This window comes from Mesocricetus auratus, unplaced genomic scaffold (genome assembly GCF_017639785.1).
Source record: "Mesocricetus auratus isolate SY011 unplaced genomic scaffold, BCM_Maur_2.0 Super-Scaffold_100004, whole genome shotgun sequence".
Classification (NCBI taxonomy): Eukaryota; Metazoa; Chordata; class Mammalia; order Rodentia; family Cricetidae; genus Mesocricetus; species Mesocricetus auratus.
The window spans coordinates 102,856,719-102,880,614 of NW_024429189.1; the positions used below are offsets into that span (position 1 = coordinate 102,856,719).

At 39.2% G+C, this 23,896-nt stretch overlaps 1 protein-coding gene, 1 long non-coding RNA gene and 1 pseudogene across 4 annotated transcripts in view; 1 reads left to right on the forward strand and 2 right to left on the reverse strand.

Moving 5' to 3' along the window:
* The window catches only part of Pak5 (p21 (RAC1) activated kinase 5), a 279,635-nt gene extending 279,189 nt beyond the window's left edge, over window positions 1-446 (reverse strand). The window contains exon 1 of one of the 3 annotated variants that reach the window (XM_040746372.1): window positions 279-446. In XM_040746372.1, the coding sequence (XP_040602306.1) occupies window positions 279-318 (40 nt within the window). In that variant the 5' untranslated portion in view covers window positions 319-446. The remainder of the gene's footprint in view (window positions 1-278) is intronic. The other 2 variants (XM_040746373.1, XM_005068684.3) reach the window with 2 other exon arrangements.
* On the forward strand, window positions 335-8,817 carry LOC121140536. Its single transcript, XR_005877436.1, has 3 exons — window positions 335-410; window positions 7,671-7,928; window positions 8,714-8,817. It is a non-coding gene; the product is annotated as an uncharacterized LOC121140536 (long non-coding RNA).
* Window positions 8,818-14,285: 5,468 nt separating this feature from the next.
* LOC110340646 lies at window positions 14,286-22,924 on the reverse strand (annotated as a pseudogene).
* Window positions 22,925-23,896: the final 972 nt, after the last annotated feature.

Below are 23,896 nucleotides of genomic sequence, written 5' to 3' on the forward strand. Positions count from 1 at the left end.
GCACTATCCTTTATTTGACCGGTGAAGAGCCCAGGCTGGATGATATTGCAAGGGTTGGGGGTTGGGGAGTGGGCGGACCCCGGATCCCTTGCCCATCTTCGGAGGTCCCTAGCCTTTGGCATCTCCTAGGAGATGCACAATCAATTGTGCTGTCAAAAGGTCTCTTTTCGCATCCTCTCTAAGCCAGATGCCCGGTGTACCGGTTGTGCGCATCTTGGCAAGTGCCCCTCCTGGAGCGGCTACCCATGCAAGCCGACCTGCCCCGTGCGCCTGCCTACCTGATGTCTGGCTGTCAGCAGCGAAGCCGTGGTGCCTCATCTGCTTCTCCTCTGCTGCTACATCTGCTATATCGCTCCGAGCGCCATGTTCCTGCTCTCCCAGGGCGCACGCTGGGGAACTACTACGGCTGGGTAGGGGCAAGGGGGGGCGGGGGCTAGCGGAGGGGTGGGGGCAGAGCCTAAGCTTTCTACTCTCCTCCCAAACCTCTCCCAGCAACTGAGCATGCCCAAGCCGCCTGGTTTCGCCCTTAGGAGGACTGTCCGCTGAGACTGTTCAGCTGCTCCGGGTTTTCGGGCCAGCCGGCTATAGGAAAGCTGTAGCAATTGAGGGGGGTGAAAAGGGGGAGTGTGGAGGGAGTGTCTGCACGTTGAGCTGGAGAAAGCAGCCAATCGGATCACACTTTCCTTCTACCACCCCCCTGCGGGCTGTTCCTGCATGCCTGTCCATCCGTCCCCCCCCTCCCGGGTGCATCCCAGTTTCTCCAAATTTTGTGTAGCACCTTTGCGGAGGAGGCTTGCTACATCAGGACGCTCGCTAGGAGCCTCTTCGCCATCACCTGGTCCTGTGCTTCGCAAACTTTAATGAGACTATGAATTAAAACGCAGATTTGGATTTAACAGGACCTGAGATTCGGCAAGCGAAATAACTTCCCAGGAGATATTCGGTGCCCTTCAACTGGCCCTCTGAAAGATCAGGTGGTGCGAGAATCCAGAAACATCTGCTGTCACCTCTGCTTGATCATGTCCTTTAGTCAGCAATGGTCTCTTGAGCTTTGGATGGCAGTAGCAATTCAAGTGAGGATGTCCCTGGGGATGCTGTGCCTTTCCTGGAAGGAAGCTCCATAGGGCAGACACTGAAGAAGCATCATAAGGGATTTCTTAGACTAGGAATTTGGCACGTAGGAGAAGATGGGCTCTTGGCCCAATCCACAATCGCTTTGATACTGTGGACTCGAAACTCCGGGTCAGTTGCCCTGTTGTTCCACTCACTCCTGAGCCAGTCTTCCTTGACTGTTTGCCTGTCTTCCTGACAGACAAAACCTGGGTGGCTCAATGCAATTTCAAGGCTGGACTTGACAGTTAAGGAGACTGGCTGGTAATGAGCACGCACAGGGCCGTTTGGAAGCAAGAGACCACATGTTTTTTGTTGAAAGGTGTTTGTGGTGAAGTTTGGAAGGATACATTGTGGTCCAACTGCAACCCCACCCTTATTCCCTGTCTAATGCCCCCTAACCCCCGAGCCTTCAAAGGTACCCATATTATTGGAAATAGTCACTCTCCACACGAGTCGGGAAGAGATTCACAAATCCAACCAAGAGATTTTATTCTTGGAATTGAGTCAACTTTTTCCACCCTCAGCTATCCCTAGGTTGTGGTATCTGATCCTATAAATGAATAGTAGACTATAAAACAGGGACATTTATCTCTTAGTACAGCATTTTACTCATTAACTTCGGACAGTTTCCTAGTGAACAGTAGATACTTATCATTCTTGGTGACTTGTCTGTTCACATAGGAATCTTAGTGCAGTAACTTCCATGTCAAAACAGGATCATGGCAGGGGCTGGTGCTGAGGAGATGGCACAACAATTAAGAACACATTGCTCTTCCTGAGGTCCCAGGTTCATTTATCAGCACACAAATAGGGTGGGTCCCAGGTGACCCAAGCTCCAGAGGATCCCGTACCCTCTTCTGGCATCATTGGTGCGTTCATTCACACGATGCACATACAAACATACAGGCACATATACACACACAAATAAAAAAAATCCTTACAAAACAAAATCATGGAACAGATGGATCATCACTGTTCTCCATTGATATTCCTAAGTATGGAGAAGATACATATCTTAGTCTATCAAATTATATTTTCCCATTCATATTATGAAAGTCATTACATTCATCAACGCTTGGAGTTGGTCAAATGGCCCCAATCCTCCACTCACCAACCATATTGCTGCCCATGGGGTCACTAGCATAATATTTTCTATTTACTTTCTTGTATGTGGACTTGTGTTGATGCAAAATCCAGGAAACATTTCATTCAGATGTAGTTTGCTTGTGCTTTGATATCAATAAAAAGTGCATGCACTGCTAAATCAAACTATATAATCTGTACAATAATATAATTTTGTATTAGCATAACAATGCCATCCTGAATAGCCCTGGAACTACTTCTAAAAATAAGTGCCACCATTAGTGTAACTATGAACTTTGCTGTTGGCTGTGTGGCTTGTTTTTGTGATAGGGAAACAAATTCTTTTAAATAAAAATAAATGAAAAATAAAAACAAGTAACCCAAAGCTGTTCCAAAGAAAACCACCAAACTTAGACATTTTCACTAGAGAAATGCACCAAGTACTGGAAAACGAATTAGTTTGACACAATTTTTCCCAGAAAGCAAAACAAGACCACATGTTTCAAATCATTTTTATGAGGCTATAATTGTCCTGATACCAAAAACCAAATAAACACTGTCACAGAGAAGTCCTATAAAAATGTAGCTTATAAACCTACATGCAAAAGTTCCTGAAAGGTAAGGGAGAGGACTGAGTGTGGGAGTACAGGCCTTTGATCCCAGCTACTGAGGAGGCTGAAGCAGGAGAATCATGAATTCAAGACCCATATGAGCTGCTGAAGGTCTACCTGGATACTGTCCCCCAAAAGTGAAGAAGGGCTGAGAAAGGTCTTGCCTAGCAATACACTGCCACAGATTCCATACCCAGAACTAAGAAAAATATTAGCCTGAATCTTACAATGCATAAAGAGAAAGAGAATTGAACATTATTTGTACATGGGTGTATATCAGGAATTCAGAGCTGCATATATATATTCAATGGAATCCATCATTCTAACAAACTCAAAATTTCATCAATTTATACAGAAACATACATTTTACAATAAATAATACATACCAATGAATAAAAATTTGAGGACATTAGAAATACAGGGGAGATAAAATGCATCTACTAAAAATCACTAGCAAGCTTCCAATTTAACGATAGTAGTAAAAATATTTTCCTCCAATGATGTATCTCTAGATATAAACCATGAGCATTTAGAAAATTAAAGTCAAAACACAATACCAAAAGAAATAAAATATTATGGCACAGATTTAATATAATTATATAGGACCTTTATCCTCAAATTGCAACATACAAATGAAATCAAAGACCCAATAAATATTCATGCATTAGAAGGCTCAACATACCCAAAACACACATTTTAACAGTAAATGGAGTTACATTTTCAGTGACATTTCTTTATGTATTCACGTTCATTTTTGATGACACAGGCAAGTTTATTTTCAAATGTATTTTGAAATGTATAAGTTCTAGAATATCTAAACAGTATTTGCAATTTCCAGTTGTCTTAGTTATCTTGAAATAATGCTGGAAATTTAGCTATCAGAATAGAGAACTCAGAAATAGGTTTGTAAACACATGAGCAACTTACTAATAACAGCTGAAAGAAACCATTCAGTGAGAAAGAACAGCATTTCTCCAATTGGTGCTGCACCAATTGGGTGTCCATGGAGAAAGAAAGGCTTGAGCTTCCTAAAACACGGATCATGTTCAGCTGAAATACTGAACATTTTCAGGACAAAACAGAAAGATAACAACAAGTCCAAAAATGTCAATTTTACTGCTTTAACACCATATAATATAGAAATTCTTGTTGGATAATCAATTAGGATTAGTTATCCAAAATTGAAAGAAAGAAGTCAACTTGTCTTTATTTTCAGAAAATGTGATCTTATATACAGAAAATTCAGAAGTATGTGTGTTCAGACACAAACATTAAAAATTAATAAAATTTCTAAAAGGTACAGGATATAAAATCAAATCACATAAGACAGTTGTACTTCTATATACTGACTGTGAACAACCTAAAAGAAAAAATTAAAAAACAATTACTTTATAGTAGTTTCAAGAAGAATAAGATACTTAGAAATTAACTTAAGACTCCAGTCATTAAGAATTATACATACATGGTCCCCCGGAAAAGAGGAAATGGACAAGATCTCCTGAGCAAGTAGGGAGCAGGGGTGGAGGAGAGGAGGGGAGAAGAGGAGTGGAGAGGATTGAGTTGTGAGAATAGAGGAGAGCAAGAAAAGAGATACCTTAATAGAGGGAGCCATTATAGGTTTAAAGACAAATCTGGCACATCCAGAGATCCACAAGTATGAACCCAATTAAGAATCTAAGCAATAGTAGAGAGGCTAACCTAAATGCCTTTCCCCCATATTGATATTGATGACTACCCTAAATGCCATCCTAGAGCCTGCATTCAGTAGCTGATAAGCACAAGCAGGGATCCACAGCTAAGCACTGAGCCAAACTCCTGGAGTCCAGTTGTAGAGAGAGAAGATGGATGAGTAAAGGGGTCAAGACCATGCTGAGAAAACCCATAGAAACAGCCTACCTTAGCAAGTGGAAGTTCGCAGATGCGAGTTGGACAGCTGGGGAACCAGCAGAAGACCGAACCAAACATCCTGAACTTGGATGTCCAGTTAGGAGGCCTGGGCAATCTATGGGACCTCTGGCAGTGGAACCAGTATTTATCCCTAGTGCATAAATGGACTTTGAGAGTCCATTCCCCATGGAGGGATACTCTCTCAGCCTAGATATATAGAGGGGGACTTAGGCCCTGTCCCAAATGATGTGACAGACTTTGATGATTTCCATGGAAGATCTCACCCTCCCGGGGGGAGTGGATGGGGCATGGGCTGGGGGATCGGTGGGTGGCATGGAAGGACTGGAGGGAGAGGGAACTGAGATTGAGATGTAAAATAGATCATTTCTAAATTATATGATGACAGCTGGATGGCAGTGATGCAAGACTAATCCCAGCACTCAGGAAATAGAGAGTAGAGGCAGGCAGTTTTCTGTGAGTTTGAGTCCAGCTTGGTCTGCAGAGTGAATTCAAAGATAGCCAAGGCTACACAGAGAAATCCTGTCTCAAAAAGAAAGACAATCTACCAGTTCTATGGAAATTGTAAGGAAAACAAACAAACAAAAAACATGTTTTTGGAGCAATAGTAAACTTATGCTAAATCTTATATAGACTCCAAGGGGATCCTGAATCGCAAAAGAAAAAAAATGTAGAAAAATAAGAACAAGGTCAGAAAAATTATGTTTCCTGACTCTAAGACTTATAAAATTCCAGTAATCAAAATGATTAAATGAAAACATAAAAAACCCATATATAGACAAATGGAATATAGTCCAGAAATAAACCCTTGTACATATGTCAAATGATGGTCAACAAAAGTATCAAGACCATTGATGGGGGAGAGCCGTCTTCTCAATAGATCATTCTGGGAAAACAAACCATCCACATGCAAAAGAATGAAGTAGGGACCTATAGTAAATGTGTAGAAATTAACTTAAAGACACAAATGAATGAGTAACAAATTGAAAACATGAAAAATCTTGATGAAATTTTATTTAGTAATATGATTTCTTGAATGTGACAACAAAAGAATTGCAACAAAAGAAAAAATGGCTAAACGTGATTACACTGGAATGAAAACTCTCAGGCAAAGAACACAAGCAATGGTGAAAAGGCAACTCACAAGGCAGGGAGAAACTACATGTGAATCATATATACATGAGGAGATTAATATTTAGACTATATAAAATTGGCAAAAGTCAGTAACATAAGAATAAGTCATTCAAAAATGTTCAGAAAGCTTGATTTTCTTCAAAGAAGATGTACAGATATCAATAAGCATTCAGAGCAACAGTCAAAGTAATGCAATTAAAATCCAATAACCTGTTTATTTAAAGAGAAAAGAAAGTAAGAATAGTTGGTAAGAATGTGAAGAAATTGAAAGGTCTATGCTACACCTATGGAAATACAAAACTGTATTATCTTAATGAAAAAGAGTTGGACATTTTCTTAAAAGTTAAACAGAATTATTCAAGGATCTAGCAATTCTATTTCGTAGGATATATTCAAGATTTTGAAAGTAGAGATATAAATATGTGCATTTTAATGTTCAGAGCAGCAGGAGCTAAAAAGTGAAGACTTACCTGGATGTCCATAAAGAGATGAATGAATACACAAATTGTGATATCTATGGACACAGGAGCATTATTCAGGCCTAAACAAGAATGAGATTCTGATGATAAATGTGACACCAATGATTAATCATCAAAGCATTCTACTAAACACAGTAAGAAAAATAAATATTGCATGAGTCTATTCATATGAGATACCTAGATACCTAGTCAAATTCATAAGACAAAATGTGGATTGAAGGTTGCCAGAGGCTGCGAGAGGAAAAAGTATTTATGTATTGTTTAATAGTACAGAACTTCAGTTTGTGATAGTTATAAAATCCTGAAGGCAGAGAATAATGACAGTTATAAAAATGCATGCATGGGCCTGGGACCAGCTGTGTGGCACAGTGCTTACTTACCATGAGTGAGCCCCAAGTAACAATCCCCATCAGTGTAACTAAATAAGTAAATTCCCAATAAGAAAAAAATAAACTAGTTCTCAGACACACTGAAGATTTATGGTTCTAAGTGATAAAAAGAATAAATCTGTGACTAAACAGGGAAATGTGAAAGACATGACAATATCTAAAACATAAATACTGCCTAGAAAAACTATATATAGCAAGAACAGAGGAACATAAATCAAACACCAACATGAGAGGTAAATAACACAAGAAAGAGCAATAACAAATATATAAAATTGCCCAGAGAGGAAAACCAGGTTTCTGGGGAAACCAAGGGGGATGATGTCTTTTACAAGGACAACTCAGCTTTCAAATACATTAAGAGAGCCAACATGAAAACATTTTGGTTCCAAAATATGAGATAGACATTGATAAATAAGAAATAACAGCTCAGAAATTAACTTAAATATGTAAAATAATTTCATTTCTAAGAATGATTATATTGTAAATGTATAAATCACTAAGGGTTAAAGACAGATGAAGTTCTGAGTTGTAAGTGCTCGTGGCCTGAAGCAACAAGAAATTACTTTATCCAATTTAGTGAGCTCTATGCTCTCGCTCAAAAGGAAACCCATGTACCTTCAAGGCCGTGAACTTCAGTAGGAGTCTGTAAAATCTGTATGAAATCCCCTTGAATGCTTTAGGTCAAACTTCACCCACGAGCATTTGAGAAAGTTAGAACATCCATTGCTTCTGTATAGCTTAGACTGCATATAAGCTAAGGAAGTCAGTAAAATGAGGCCTTTGACTTGCATAAAAGTTCCTAATAGGCAAGTATATATAAATGTTCCTATCCCACTGAAATCCCAGCACACGAATGAACACCAGACTTTTCTGTCAGAGGAAAATCATTGTCAGCATTACCTTGTAAGACTGTCCCCTAAGCATTCCCTGTCTATTGTTTCATTCTTTGTTCATAGTTTGAAGACAAAGTACAACTTCACCTGGATTTCTGGAGTGCCTTTGTCATTGTCACTGGATCGTGTGTAAATGATAAAAGATTGTGACTTGTCATGTAGTAAAACTGTCATTGTGGAGTACAGCATGGATTCTTTTGGAGAACTGGAGCAACTCTTCTATTGCCTTTTTAAATTTGGTGATTTAAAAAGAATTGGAGAACTGATCAGAATTTTGAAGAAGGTACCACATGCTCACACCAAATACCCGCTTCTTGGCCAGTAAGCCCCAACCTATGCTTATTTTGCCTTCCTTTTTTGGTTAAGGAAGCGGTTCTCAGCCTGTGGGTCATGACCTTTCACAGGGGTCACTTAAGACCATCGGAAAACACAGATATTTACATTATGATTCATAATAGTAGCAAAATTACAATTATGAAATAGCAATGGAAATAATTTTATGGTTGGAGGTTACCACAATGTGAGGAACTGTATTAAAGGGTACAGCAGTAGGAAAGCTGGGAACTGTTATGTTAAGGCATATTCTTGCATTTGCCATATAAATTTTGAGGAAGAATTTAATATACTTCCCATTTTTCTAGAAAACACCAATCAGTCCTATGAAGATTCAGGAAGAGCTTATTCAGAGCAAACAGATGAAAGTGCAGCAGTTTCTTTTCTGATATTGTGACTTAAAGCAAAAGCTACTGCCTGGATCAAAAGCTGACACCACCTGACCATCTAGGCATGTTGTAATACAGTGGAAACTCTGTTACCACCATGACAGGAAGAATTTTTTTGTTTTCATAAGAAAGGTCACTAACAGAACATGTGGAAAATTTCTACAGATACTGAGGATATTTATCTTTTTAAAAGAAAACCACGGTGGATTTCATGATAAATTTTAAGTGTAGGAGAGGAGAGGTTGAGAGTGTTAGAATAGGATGGGCAAGATTAAGGCGAGTTATACTGAACAGCTTGTGACCTTGGACATGCCATCTATGTGTCCTAAATTCCTTTGTTTATCTGGCAAATACAGATGTGAGCTCATCTTTTTTTTTTCACAGAATTTTCATGAGAATCGAAGAAGGTACTTTGAGATGGGAAAAACCAATATGCTGTAAGCCAGTATCAAAGCACTGGACTATTGTCTCTTCTTAATAAATTTGAATAAATGCAAAAAAAAGTAGTTATAAAATTTCTGTGTGTCAAACTTTTATTTGAGAAGTTTATTTAAAATTAAAATGTTTGCCTGTGTTTTGTGTATACCAATTCACAGAGAAACTTGAGTCAAGGCCCCTGGGTAACTTTGAAATAAGTAAATTTGATGTGGCAGATACCTAATGTGTTATGCAGCAAGAAAGACTTGTTTCTTAGTCCCTCGGAGTGGGGTGTGTATTGAGCATCTTCAAGTATTGCCTCAGCCCCAGGGAACTGACCTGTTCCAGGTCCTAGCCTTTCCCAGAGCAGATTGGATAAAATAACCGATAGTTGTGGCAATATCAAAGCTTGGCTATCTTGGCCCATATTTGATGCAACTCTGAAGGTCAATTGTAGCTTCAGAACTTCCTGGGAAGCTGGCCAGAGCTGATGCCACTCTACATCTTTTTGACCTTCTCTTTGTGTCTGGTTCTACTTCCTTTCTCTCCATCTATGATGTTGTGTCTATCTATGACACTGTCTATGTTTGTTCCTGTGTGTGTGTGTGTGTGTGTGTGTGTGTGTGTGTGTGTGTGTGTGTGTTCAGGTGTATGCAGGTTAATGTATGTATGCATGTTGGTGTCAATTCATATAAGTGCGCAACTTGAAACAACCTCAGGTGTTGTTATCTGGAACACTGTCACCCTTGAGACAGGGTCTTTCATTGGTTTGGAACTTGCCACATGCGCTATGCTTGTTCTGAGTGAACACCTGTTTGGCACTGAGATTACAGGTATGCTAACACACCAGGATTTTTCTGTGGCAACTAGGGATCAAAACCAAGCATTCACTTTACTAACTGAGTCACACCTATCCCCAGGGCACCTTTCAGTGCCCATTCTAAGCACCAAAGTTCTCTCTCCAAGTCTGCTTCTGGGCAAGCTGGCTTGGTAAGGGAAATGTGAACTGGAAATCTTCGTCATCCCCAAATATTCTTACAATTCCAGTGAACACAATTTCTTCCTTGGAAGCTCAAGCCCTTCCCTATTTAACTATCCTGCTGTCTCATTTCCCAATCAGTGCTTCTTAATCCCCAGTTGAAAGATTTTTGTCTTTAATCACTGTCCAACACAGGACCATTAGCAGGTAGATAGAGTCATGTTAGGTAAACTCCATTAGGATAGCATCAAGCAGGGTAAAGGGAAATCATGTTCCTCTCTGCATGTATGGTATGGTAAAAGCCCCAGAACTGAAATAGTATACAATGCTAATAAAATGTTATTAGAACCACCCTACACTTACTTGAGAGCAGTGGTTCTCAACCTGTGGATCATGATCCTTTTGGGGGTTTGCTGGGAGGCCCTGGTGGTTGAAGGTTGCAGCCTACCATGACCTGGCAAGTCTCTCCAAGTTTGGCAACATGGAGGACCTCCTTTCCACAACAGAAGGTTCCCTATTATCTATCTGATCTTATTTGGAGACTGTCTTTAGGTCCAGAAGCCTAGTCTAACTCTAGTAAGGCCATTGGTAGAGTTCCTTGCGAAGCTTTCCCCTTATCATCCATATGATAATTAGACAATGTGGTAGATGCTTTAGGACTATGCTTCCACAGATGATAACTAAGACTTGCACTAGGAGCTTTATGATAAGAGTGTGCTATTTAATGCCAACCAGGTGATTCCTTAGATACCATCCCCAATCCTTCATATCCCCTATACTCTTGAATAAAATTAAGCTGTCTCACTGAAGCAGTATCCTGGAAGGCTATACAAAGCTCTCTGTTAACACTTCTGCACCTTTGACATCATGGACTGGTGACCTATGGATATCGAGGAAAATGGGGTTCTTTCACAGGGGTCACATATCAGATATCTTCCATATCAGATGTTTACATTAGGATTCATAACAGGTGTCCCTAACAGTAGCAAAATTAAAGTTGGAAGTAGCAATGAAAGTAATTTTATGGCAGGGGTCACCACAACAAGAGGAACTGTGTTACAAAGGTGAAGCATTTAGAAGGTAGTGAAATACTGTTTTCAGTCAAACTGCTTATCTATTTTCATAATAGAAGCAGTATAAGCTATGTAACTTTGTTGCTATCACCAAATACCAGATGAGAAACAACTTAAGGAAGTAAAGGTTTGCTTTGGTTCACAGTATGAAGAGGTACTACAGTTCATCATGAAAGGTAATGACATCACCTAACGGCTTCCACAGGGAGGAAGCAGAAAGAGATGAAACAAATGCTAGTAGTCATTATCCATTTTCCCTTTTATTCAGCACAGGGCCCAGTCTACGGCATGTTACCACTCATTTTCAGGTGTTCCTTCCCTCCTCGTTTAAACCTCTCTGCCCTTAAAGACAAATGTATTATCTAGACACATTCATTTTGAGAATAACAATCATCACAAGTTTGTCTCTTCACACTTGACATCCAAACATATCCCTTTTAGTTTTAGATTCTATTTTGACTTTAGTTATGCGTATTTATGTTTGTGTGTTCTAACTTGCTGTGCACATGAGTGCATGCCTACAGAGGCCAAAAGTTGGAGCTGAATCTGGGTCATCTGAAAAGCAAAAAGCACTCCTAACTGATAAACAGTCTACTAACACATCACTTTTTAGACACACCATTATATCCCTGGACCTCAAAAAACTAATGGTCATTTTCAGAATGTAAAATGCATTTAGCTAAACTCCAAAAATTCCTATAATGTTTAACAGTCTTAATACTGTTAAAGAACCCAAAAATTCTGAGACTCAAGACAAACTTTTAACTGTGATCCTGTATGAAATCAAAACACAAGTTACATATTTCCCATGTATGATGGCATAGAATAAATATTCTTGTTCCAAAAGAAAAGAATAGAATATCAAGGAAAGATCAAACCAAAGCAGTACCAAAGGACAGCAAGAAAAAAACCAAATTCCAAAGCTCCATATCCAACATCTGGATTGTTTGATGACACTATTTTGGCTCTAAAAACTTTTGGCAGTCCTGCTCCTACCATTCTGCACCCTGAAGAACACTGTAACATCTTTCCTAGGCAAGCTGCATTTTATGACTGCCACTTTCTTCAAGAGGGTACCTTATAGCCGGGCGGTGGTGGCACACGCCTTTAATCCCAGCACTCGTGAGGCAGAGGCAGGGGGATCTCTGTGAGTTCGAGGCCGGGCTGGACCGACAGCCTCCAAAACAATACAGAGAAACCCTGTCTCGTAAAACCAAAAAAAAATAAAAGAGGTACCTCATGGTCTGATACTCAATACCTCCATTGTAACTAACACTTAATTTTCACAGCTTTGCATGTGGCTCAACTCTACAACACATTGACTAACTTGAGCTGCTTTCTATAACCTTGGTGCAAGACCCTATGAAGATATAATTTTCACAGTCTGTATGCCTGCAAAACTAGTTATGATTTGAGTCATACTGCCAGGTTCTTTTGCAAGTTTGAGATGTACTATGGTCGAATTCTACCATGGCAGAAGTGACCTCTGAACACTTTACTGGCTGAATGTGGGCAAACAACTTCTTATGCTTCTGTCTTTTATCAGGGAACCTCTTCACCTCCATTCACAGGACCCATTTTCTCCTTTCAAATAAACTTGCATTTTCACAAGTTGGAGATTTCCAAGGATAGCCTCTTGCTCTTGAGGCAACTTTCTTATTGTCCCCGTACACACCTCAATATTTCTACTTAAAAACATTAATCTTTTAAAAAAATAACTTCAACTGTTCTCTTCCCAACTACTTTGTCTGCAATTTTAAATTTACTTATGCTGTTTTCTTCACACAACTTTACATCTTTAATACCATTCTGCTTTTGGATTCTCATTATCAATATCTATAAACTCAGTGACCAGGTACCACAGAACAGACTGTATGTTATGCTGTCTTGAAATTTTCTGACAAACTGTTTAGTCTATTTTAATTTCAGCGTCATTACAAAATTGGGACATGGGCAGGATATAGCCAGATTCTTTGCCTGAATGTACTGTGAATGCCTCTACCCTAGTAGCCCTGCTGATTCCCCACTGAAATATCCCATTCCGCCTTCAGTTAGAGGGAAGAAGAGTTAAAAACTACTTGGTCATGTTTCCTTCAGCAAGGACTCTTTTGCCACCAATTTTCTGTATCAGTTACTTTCTCATCCCTATACTGGGATATCTGAAAAAAATCAAGTGCTAATAGAATCTACTTTTGAGAATTTTCTGGTTCAAAGCAATGTTGAGCATAAAATATATAGATTCTTCTAGATATCTGCTTCACTAAAATATGCATGGTCAACATCTAGAAATAGCTTTGGGGTCACAAAGAGAAAGACCACCATGCCAAACTAAATGTCTCAAGACAAAACTTTACCCTATCAAAAGGTTGTTCTGCTTATAAAGTGGAGGAAGCACCACACAGAGACTGTGTGTCCGTTTGGTTTTTATTCTAACACAGATAGTGACTGTGCCTTTCCCTCAGTGCTTGGGTTCCAACCTTGTAATCTTTCAAGATTGACTACTTTTAAAAGAATCTGGCACAGAGGAAATGAAGGACAGTGGGAAGAATTCAGTCACTACGTCACTTAAGTTTTGAAAATCCAGAAGGGCCTTTTTTAGAAAGGTTTGACTAAGAGGGGAGAATGAAAACATTTTATGAAAGTCTTACAAGGTGGGGGAGACAAGAAGTTTTTAATTTCTTGGAGTAACACAAGTTTTACAGCAGTTGACAGAAAAGACTAATATTTTACATTTCATATAAATATTACTGAAAATGGTACTATTTTAAATTGATAATACTATGTTGACCATTCATTGTTATCTAAAGTCCATATACCACTTTCAGTGCTGAACATTTTATGGATTTGAGACAATTACTGTGTAATGCTGTACCTTATGGTATCATAGAAACAGTTTCAAATGCTTATAAATCCCTTGAATTTAGAATTGAACATTAAAATATATGTGTGTAGTCTAAGTTAACACATCTTTCTTGACTCCATTTTATATCTTATTGATTATATGGCTTTAAGTAACAATTACAATGATGTTAACTTTCTGTTTTTCTTTTTTTATTAAAATTTTTTTCTTTTCTTTTTTTATTTTATTTTCCAGTTTAAATTTAGACAAGAAACAAGGTTGCTTCACAAGTCAGTTCCAGGTCCCTCTCCCTTTCCCTCCCCTCCTCCTGTGCCCTCCCCCCAACCCCCCCTCCGTTATCCCCTCATTCCCCCAGGGAGGGTGATTGTACTTTGTTATGTTTAGAGGATGTAGCTCTTGTTCAGTTAACAGGACAGTTTTTAAAGTATGATAGACTATTTGCTAGTTTAGTGGATGGAATAGGAAGCAGAATATGTCAAAATCTCAGGAAGCATATGTTCAGAGTTAGAAAGTTTCTTTACAGAACCCAAATCATACAATCTATTGAACACAGTCTCCTCAAAATGGATGAATATTCTGCTAACTGAAACACAGGGTTTCTCCATTCAACTAAACACACAGACCAACTCACTGTGCACCTAACTGAAATACAAAAATAAAGAAATCCAAATTCAAACACCTCAGGTTCATGATAAAATATGAGCACTTAAATGCAGTTTTTAGGATGGACATTGACACAAGATACTTAAGTTCTTCCTGAAACTGAAAAGCACAAATGAAGACTGAGGAGGAGTCTGGCTTCGTGTGCTTGCTTTCAAATCCCTTAGTACTCATCCACTTACCAATGCACTTGACACAGTAGGTATGGTTGCAGCTGGAGAGGATCCCAAAACCATTCTGGGTGGGATTGGCTTTCTCACAGACCACCTACATGCAGATCCCACACACCAGATCCTTACTGAACTACATGGCAAAAGAGAGCTCCACATCCTTTTCAAGACATTGTGTGTTATGGCCTCTGGGCAGCACCCATCAGGTGTAAGGTCTGCAATCCACACGTCACAAGAGTTTACACACTCCCAGACTGTAGCAGAGACAAAACTACTTTGTCTTCACAGATATTGGCTCCTTCTCTGACTGTGCCTTGGTCACTGAGCCCTGCAAGCATACTTCAGTGCAAGGGTTAATGGAAGGGGCAGTACATCCATAACTCAAGGCTGCCTAAAAAGACACGATGGCATTTACCCAGTGCCTTTAACTTAATCCATCAGTTGGAAAGCTCTGGCTTATTGATTCATCATCATCTGGATTCATTGCATAGAGTAGTCCAAGTCCAGAGGTGAGACTTGAGGAAGCAGCAAGGTGTGGTTTTACACTCAGTTCTGTAGAAGTAAATTTTACTGTCTCAGTGACTCACTGTCTTGTTGGGATCTTGAAATCAGGTAGAAAGAATGATTTCAAGTTAGTCCATCTAATAGTGCAAGGAAGCCAGGAGGGTTATACATGACCTGCTTGCTGTTACTTTGGAAGGACTCTTCTGAGTTGGGAAGTGTGTTTATATCCTTCATACTCTGAGTTCATGCAGAACAGTTTATACTGCCAAATCAAGAAAAATCATGGATGCTTCAAGCTGGAAATCAGATTTTCTTGGTGCCAAATTATATAAGCTCAGTTATATTTGATGGAATGTTGAAAATAACTTGAAAATGAAAAAAATGTATTGAAGAGCAGGATAACAGGCTGAAAAGTTCATTTCATTTTCTTTTGGTCTTTTAATTATCTGCAATGATCTTGACAACTTGCTGTCATACTAAATAGTGTTCTGAAATTTTTTCCATTGCAATTACATATGTTACTACTTGGGTTTTAGTTTGAAATGGCTCTGCTCGAGAATTTCAATAACAAGGCTATGAAAGTAGAAATTTATTTTGCTCTCAAAATTAAATATGTGAAATATGTTGCAACTCTAGGTAAAATGGTACTTAATAGTATAACAGACTCAAAATATGCTGTTTTGTTAAATATAGCTCCTGCTTTCTAAATCACTGTAGACTGTACAGCCATTGCTAGAGCTCACTCTGCTCTGGTGATTCACTATTGTTTAAAGTAGAGATAATATTTCCCAGAACTGTAGTGCACTTCTCCTAATTTACACAACTTACTTCATTTTGCATCACATTGCAAAAAACTTACACATTTGACAGACCTAGCTGCAAGGGAGGCTCATAAAAGAACTTCATTACAAGCATCTACACAATACCAAAAATGGATGCACCATTTCTGAAAAAGTATAAAGAATAATTATAATTTTCTTTACAAGTCCAAAAACATAAAATTCTAAAAAATCTAATATATGATTAGCTTCTAACAAAGTTTTAGCTTAAAATAAGCACATTATTTTGGTGAATTGGAAAGTGAAGTTGTCTATACTGTTCCCCTGAACTCATACTTTGGTTAAAAATTGTATCAATTCAAATAAATTAATATAAAAATAAAAATATTGCTTGGAAAAAACATAGTCCTATTCCAGATGAGTAATGTGGCTGTAGTATATAGTTGTGAAGACATAGAAATTAGACTCTTATAAGGAGTTACTTTATATATTAGATGCATTAAGTAAACATTTGGCCTGTGTGAATAGAGTTGAGTATGTAGGAAAAACTTGTCAAACACACAATTATTTGTATATGCTTTGTTCCCACTGGTGTGGCCTCTAGCTCAAGTATTTGTTTGGCTACTGAATCTCAGGTACTGTTTAACTGAGAATGATGTGATAAACCTTTACAGGTCCTACAAAACATAGTGAAAAAAGGAAGTTTTTGGAAGACAATAGGAGAGATATTTTCAAGGTCATGTCTTCTATAGCCATTGCAAAAAAGAAATAAAAGGAAAAAGAAAAGCCCAAGAGAAATACATCACTGGCATTATTTTTACTTAGAGATTTAGAAGCAGATTTCATGGTTAAAAATAGAAGCATAGGTCTCTTAAGAAATTTGGGGAGAAACAAAAAGATCTGTGAACTTTCTTGGGTGATTCTGATGGAAAATCAGAGGCACAGCTTTTTCAGGGTGATTGGCCAGGCTTCCTGGGAACCAGAAATGGAATCCATCTGGACATTTGCTAAAGGATACCAGATGGAGCCTTACCATGTGACTTGAACAGTTCTCTCTGCCATAATGTATCAGTAGTGTTCTTTGGAAGAATATTACTTCAGACCCAAGGAACCATTTTTTTCTCTTATTATTTAGCTCCAGACTGGCTATGCCTTGGCTTCCTCATAGGAAAAGGAGAAGTTCCTTAAATATTCTCATTTCTCTCCATTCTTAAAGTTTAAAATTTGGACTAAAAGAAGAAAATGGCTAGCATGACCTCATATTTGAGAAGATTCTGGAACAATCCATTGAAGACTCATTTACAGCCACCAAGTATGTTGACTACTAGCAACAATAATGTTTCTCATGTGAATCACACCAAACAATGCAAGGGACCTAATGACTACAAACTCATTACTTACCATTTGTGAAGCAAAAAGCTTAGCCTCACCATGTCTACTATCTTCTTTTACAAATAAATGTCCCCTAAAACTCTGTCTATACTTTTAGCAGTGTTTAGGACCTAGCTAATTAATATTCTCCCTCCACTATAATTCTGTTTTCCATTGCCTTTGTTCTCATGTTTACTATTGGCATTGTTCCTGTTCATTAGACAGTCACCTTCATCTAGTGTTATTCACTTGTTAAATAAATTAGCCTATATTCCTCTTGCCTATGTCTCCGAATTTGTTTTCCCCAAGTCTTTGGAAGCAATCTTTTTATCTACTGTTGCCTCTAAGAAGCTTATTTCTAGTTCAGCTCCACACTCACTTCATCCTTCCCCTTTTCCTTCTAAACTTCCCTCCAGTGCTAACCAGGAGTAACATGTTAAGTTTGTTAATTTCTTTTAGTGAAGTTAAAACTCCTTTAGTAATTTCACAAGGCAACCTGTGGAATTGCATAACTAAATTTTGATGTCAGAAAGGCACAGTGGAGAGACCACCTCAAATGCCCATTCCTGATAATGAACTTGATGTCTATACCTATCCTGGAGCCTTTATCCAGTGACTGATGAAGCAGAGGCAAACACCCACAGTTAAACACAGGAACCCAGTGACAGAGAGAGAGGAACGATGACCAAATTGGCAAAGAATGGGCTGGCAAAAACCATCTGGAGGAGGCTTCAAATCTTTTCTGAAAATTTTACTCAAGGTACTGCAAGGAATTATCAATATACATGAAATCTTAATCCATCCCATCATGAGCATTCACCAGTTTCTAATTTGCTCCATTCAGTCTATATCGAATGCATTAATCTGCTTTCACCCTATTACTACACTGAAGAGGAAATGCAAAGACAAGCATGTATGGCTTATAAATGTCTATTCTGTGGCTTTATTGCCACTAGGGCTGAAAAGCAACTCCAGCTTATGAAGAAGAACATGCATGATTTTTATTTTGTTTTATTTATTTTTTCTTACTAAAACAAGTTTATCACAGAGGCAAATATGAACTTAGCAGGCATACATTCAACACTCTTTCACTTTTATGCTTTCAGAGCATTGAACATCTACTAGCTACATATTGCTATGCTGAGAGCTCAGAGTAGAGGAGAAGAAATAGAATTATTCAGGATAATTTTTCCGAACCTTCAAGAAAATGCAAGGTATACAGTAATATCTGCTTTAATAAAAGATGTTGGCAGAGAGTGAATTTGAATTACATAGTTCTATAAGAACCCATGATTTTAATATTTAATGGGAACATTTTAGAGAAAGAGATGGGTACAGAGATCTAAAGAATGGGTACTAACTAGACAAAGCCATAGGAGGGCATGACTGCAAAAGATTTTGCAAAGAAATAAAATCTGGAAATTGAAGCAAATGAAACTCTTAGAGAAAATGAATGTGCCATAAAGGTGGGGTAGCTGAAAGCTTGAAAGCAAATCAAAGGGTTTTGTAAGGTGACACTGGCAATATGGAGAGTAGACTCAATCTAGATCACATAAAATCTTGCAGGCTCCTGGAAGAGTGCTGGCTGTGTTATGAACTGAGTGATGGGAGGCCATGAAAAGTATGAAGTGGGTGCAAAAGAAGTTCACTTAGGTATACTAATGGGTAGCAGGAGGACCAGAATGGATACAGGACAGCCGAGAAGTTTATGAAAAGTCCAATTAGAAGATGAATTAGTCTTGTGAAGGGTCATGCAAAGAAGGAGAGAAGCATATTGGAGAAATATTTAGAATGCATTTTCAGACTTTCTTAAAGTTTGAATATAAAGAAGAAGGAACAGTCAAAGATAATTTTAGGGTTTCTATCTTGGAGCATCTGGAAGACGTGGTTTAACAGGACGTGGCTTATAGGGAGGATATAGTACATGTTGGTGGATTCTATTTTTCCCCTCCTGCTAAGGAGTTTTGCTTACTCTGTATTAAACTCAATGCCACTGTAGCAGGTCCTAAGACAAACTGAATGCAAATCATTGTTTTGATGAAGTAAATATGGGAAACAATAAAAATGTTCAATGAAAATGAACAGGAATTCAATATACAAAAAGAGGAACCAGTTGTCATTCTACTGGAGGACTCCAGAGATACATCTGAACAAAATTTTGAGTTCTCTAGCCTGGTGATGATGAATACAGAAAATTTACATACTAAATCATAACCTTTAATGTTTGAATAATTAATTATGGACAGTAGCTTGAGTCAATTCTCACCCATCCTGTGCTTTATTCAATATCACTGTAGAAACCAGAGAAATACTCAGGCATTCTCAGTAAAAAAAATGTAGGGGTACACTGCAGAGGTCAATGCTGAGGGGAAGTTGGCATACCATGTACAGTGCATATTGCTCTTAAATTCTTGCCCTGAACAGGTGGTGGTGTGTGTGTGTGTGTGTGTGTGTGGTGCATGTATACATGTATCTCTCTGTCTACACAGAAGTGGTATGTATGTGTGCATGCAAATATGTATGTGTGACTATACACATTCACAGATGCACATGCCAGGTATGCAGAAGCCAGAGCAGGGTGTCAAAAGTCTTGCTCTATCAGCCTCAGAAATTTCTCACTGAATCTGAGTCTGCCACTTTCAGTTTGATTGATGGCCACAGACACACCATCATCTTTCCACCACTGACCTTACCCACAGGAACTGGGTTTACAGGTATGCATGGCACTAGCTTTTTACAAGGGTGCCAGGGGTGGACAGTGAGGTTCTCATGCTGGTACAGGAAGCACTCCTGCTAACTTAGCCATCTTCCAGTATTCAACAACTTTAACCATCTCTAAATTTATTTATTCTGTCTAATCCTTTTGATAATTTTCACTTCTGATTTATATCCCAGTTCATTTTATTTTCATATTTTAATTAAATCATCGATTTACACATTCTTTGGCTTCCAAGTTGGAAATAGTACTCTCTGTATCATACTGCACCCATAGCCTTGTAAATAATTGTAATGAGACAAAAATATATTGTGAAATCATACAAGATTATGTGCCTGTTTTGAAGATAATCTAAGAAGATGGACTCATGGTTCACTATTTTCAATACAGGTCATGATGAAATGCCACTGTAAAAATAGTAGCTAAAAGGTATTCCTCAGTGATTTGGTCTTAAGCTAAAAAGACAGTTAGATGAGTGGCTAAGGGGTCCAAATGGTAAATTACTCCTTAGTTTCATTAGTGACTCCTGTGATGGAGTGGAGTACCCATTTGACAACATTTGCTCATACATCCAGGTTGGCAGTACCTGCCAGTACTTTGGAAAGCTGAAATATAATACATCATATACAGTTGGGCAAGGATTAGATACTCCATATCTACTACAATCTTTGTAAGCATTCTTCCCAGATCCTGTGTCAAAAGTTCATATTCTCTTGAGTTCCAATTCTGACCCCCCTACACATTTTAGATTTGACCTCATGTCCAAGTTCTTTAACTTCAAAGACATGGTTTTGGTTTCTTCTGTATGTTGTACTTTGTTCACCAAAAGATTTTCTGTAATAAGTTTCTTCTCTCTAGGACTCACTCTTCTCTTTACATCCATCCTCTGCACTGAGAATTTTCTCACCATTTCCTCATCTTAACGGATGGAAACATGGCCACCATGTGGATGTCTTGAACATTAGAACATTAGCATTTATCCTATATTAAGACATATTCCTCAGAATATGAATATGAATATACATATATATCAGTCCCTTAGAGCAGCACATGTTGCAGGTATGAACATGGGAGAACCACAGTCACTCCACATGAGGTGACCAAATGTTTAATAAAAGACAGCAAGCCAAGCCAGCACTTTGCAATTTTGCTCTTCACTCCAACACTTAACAGATTTCTACCACTTATTCTTTTTCAATTTTTTAAAATTTTATTGATTCTTTGAGGATTTTACATCATTCATCCCGATCCCACCTATCTCCCACCCATCCCCCAATCTGCCCTCCACCTTTTCCACCCTTGTATCCTTACTCCAAAACAAAACCAAATTCAGAAGAAAAAACAAAATCAAAACAAGAAACAAAACCCAAAAAAAGGAAGGAGGGAAGGGAGGGAGGGAGGGAGGAAGGGAGGGAGGGAGGGAGACAGAAAAAGAAGGAATAAAAGACAGAAAGAGAGAGATAGAGAGAGAAGGAAAGGAAGGAAGGAAGAGAGATAGAAAGGAGAAAGAAGGAAGAAGGAAGGAAGGAGGAAGGGAGGGAGGAAAGAAGGAAGGAAGGAAAGAAGGAAGGAAGGAAGGCAGGCAGGCAGGCAGGCAGGAAGGAAGGAAGGAAGGAAGGAAGGAAGGAAGGAAGGAAGGAAGAATCTTATTGGTGAAGCTGTGTACTGAGGACTGTTTAATCACACAGTTTTATTCTTAAGTCCATTCATCTTTTCTTGGGAGTATTCATTGCTAAGAGTCATTAGTCTAGCTCACGGCCTCTGACTTCTGGCTATGCCACGGATAATGGGCTCTCACAGGGAATCCTCTTGAATATTATTGTTACCTGTGTCATGGAGACCCTGTTGTTTTAGATCTGTAGGTTTGTCCCCATGCTCCAATGGTTCATAGATTTGGTAGATGTTGTAGGCTAATTCCTAGCCCTGGTTCTAGGCCTGGGTAGCTGGGCTGATAAGCCTGCCAGGTTTCCCTCATTGTTACTACGTGGATGAGTTTTCCAGGACTGCCTTGGCTAACTCACCCAATGCAGCCTGCAGTAAAGAGCAGGGCCAGTTCTCCTGATTTTGGGTTCTTAAGTCCAGCTCACCCACAGTCACACCACCAGGGGCATCTCCATTTTTTTGTCCATGTAAGGTACAGGGTCTTTCTCCTTATAACTTTCAGGGGGTATATGAGGAGGGGCAGGATCAACTCTCCTGCTCTCAGGCCCTCAGGGCTGTCTCATCTGTGCTCCCACCACACAACCAGCTTAGCTCTAGTTCGCTGCCCTGGTGGGGTGTGCAGGGTCTGCTCTCCTGTGTGCTGCAGCTAGTGAGGAGCAGTACTAGTTCTTCTCATGTGACCCTGGGGCCAGGTCTCTCACCTGCTGCAGGTAGTAAAGGGAGGGCATCTTTTCCTCACCAATGCCACCACATGGCAGATGAGGGGTAGGATGTGGTCAGGTCTTCTGCTCTAACACCATCAGGGCTGGCTCACCTGCATCCCCTACAACAGAGTCACCTCTAGCATGCTGCCAAGGTGAGGTGCACACTAGCAGTAGGGGCTGGGGCTATCTTTCCTGATTACAGGGGTCAGTTCTCCTGATTCAGTATCCAATGAGAGGACTTCAACGGGCATAATTCCTATGAACCCTTTTGGTAACATGGACCATGGACATCAACACAGACCCCAGCAGAACCATGGACCCACACATGACCCTTGACAGCAGCTCAGCCCATATGTCACAATGATCCTCATAGCAGCACAGACCTCCCATAACAGTATGGCCCTGGCAGCATCATATCCCTAGGACACCAACATGGTCTCAGGTGACTAACAAGACCCTGGGCATCTGCAGAGTCCTCATCCACCACTTATTTTATCCTGCTTAACCATAGCCTTTTTCTGACACATTTGCAAACATTCTTTTCTGTGATTGGCCTTTTTGTCCAAATGCTCTTGCTTGATATACTCTTTGGCTGGGCAGCATGACTTCAAGTCATGTAAGTGCACAGGCTAGGTCAAGTCAAATGTGAGCATTCCCTTTTCCTGCATATTCCTCACCTCTATCCCTCGGTCTTACCCATTATGCAACTTGAACTTTCTTGAAAGTTAGACAGCTTTCTATTTCTCTACTGTGTCTTGAGCTTTCCTATATCTGTGCCTTTGCTTAAGCAGGGTGACTTCAAACAGTGCATTTTGGATATCCTTTCTCCAGTGTCCACTTTCCTTTCCCAATCTTGTGTGTTCAGTCCAACACGACAGCTATCTTCTCCGCAATATGTTCAGAAGACCTTCAAATAGAAAAAAATTTACAGCCATACTACAACATCTGACTTTGATAATATTTTCTTAAGTACAAGTTAGATGAGTATGTGACATCATCCCATACATGTGTGCCCTGTTCCAGGCCCCCGACAGTGACTTCATATGCATCATGGAGACATTTCTGGATTTATAAAAAAGCATATAGAATAAAGTGCACTTCAAGACCTCTAGTCCTCAAGTCATCCCTTCAGTGCAGTTGGTTGAAGGGAATCTAGAGGTATGTAGCTGTGAGGCAAGAAAGAAAAGAACACAAACAGAGGTAGGTACTTGCATTTAGAGCCATCAGTGTATTGTATATATGCCTGTTCTTGAGAGTTAGAGGTCTATTGCCAGAGCATGGTCAGAGGAAGCAGCAAGCTCATACATATCTTACTGACAGCCTCGCATCATATGGTCAAGGGTATCAAAAGGTGGTAGAGAAAGAGAGTGGGCCTTGAGGAGTGGGCCTTAAGTAAAATCAGATATTGGTTACTCCCACAAAAATTTACAGTTTATTATTTTAATATGTAATTGTATTGTTTTTATAAAAGTCTTTATCTATGGCAAATTGCAAAGAAACTACTGTGATATATGGTTTGAAAGCAGCTTAGCAGAACATCTTCTGATAAGCTAGAAAGAGGTGGAAATGAATACTGAGTAAATTACTGTGTGTGTAATGACAGACAGGACATTCTAATCCAGGTAAGGATGTACATACTTTATGGCATGAGACTGCATATAGAAGAGGAAAA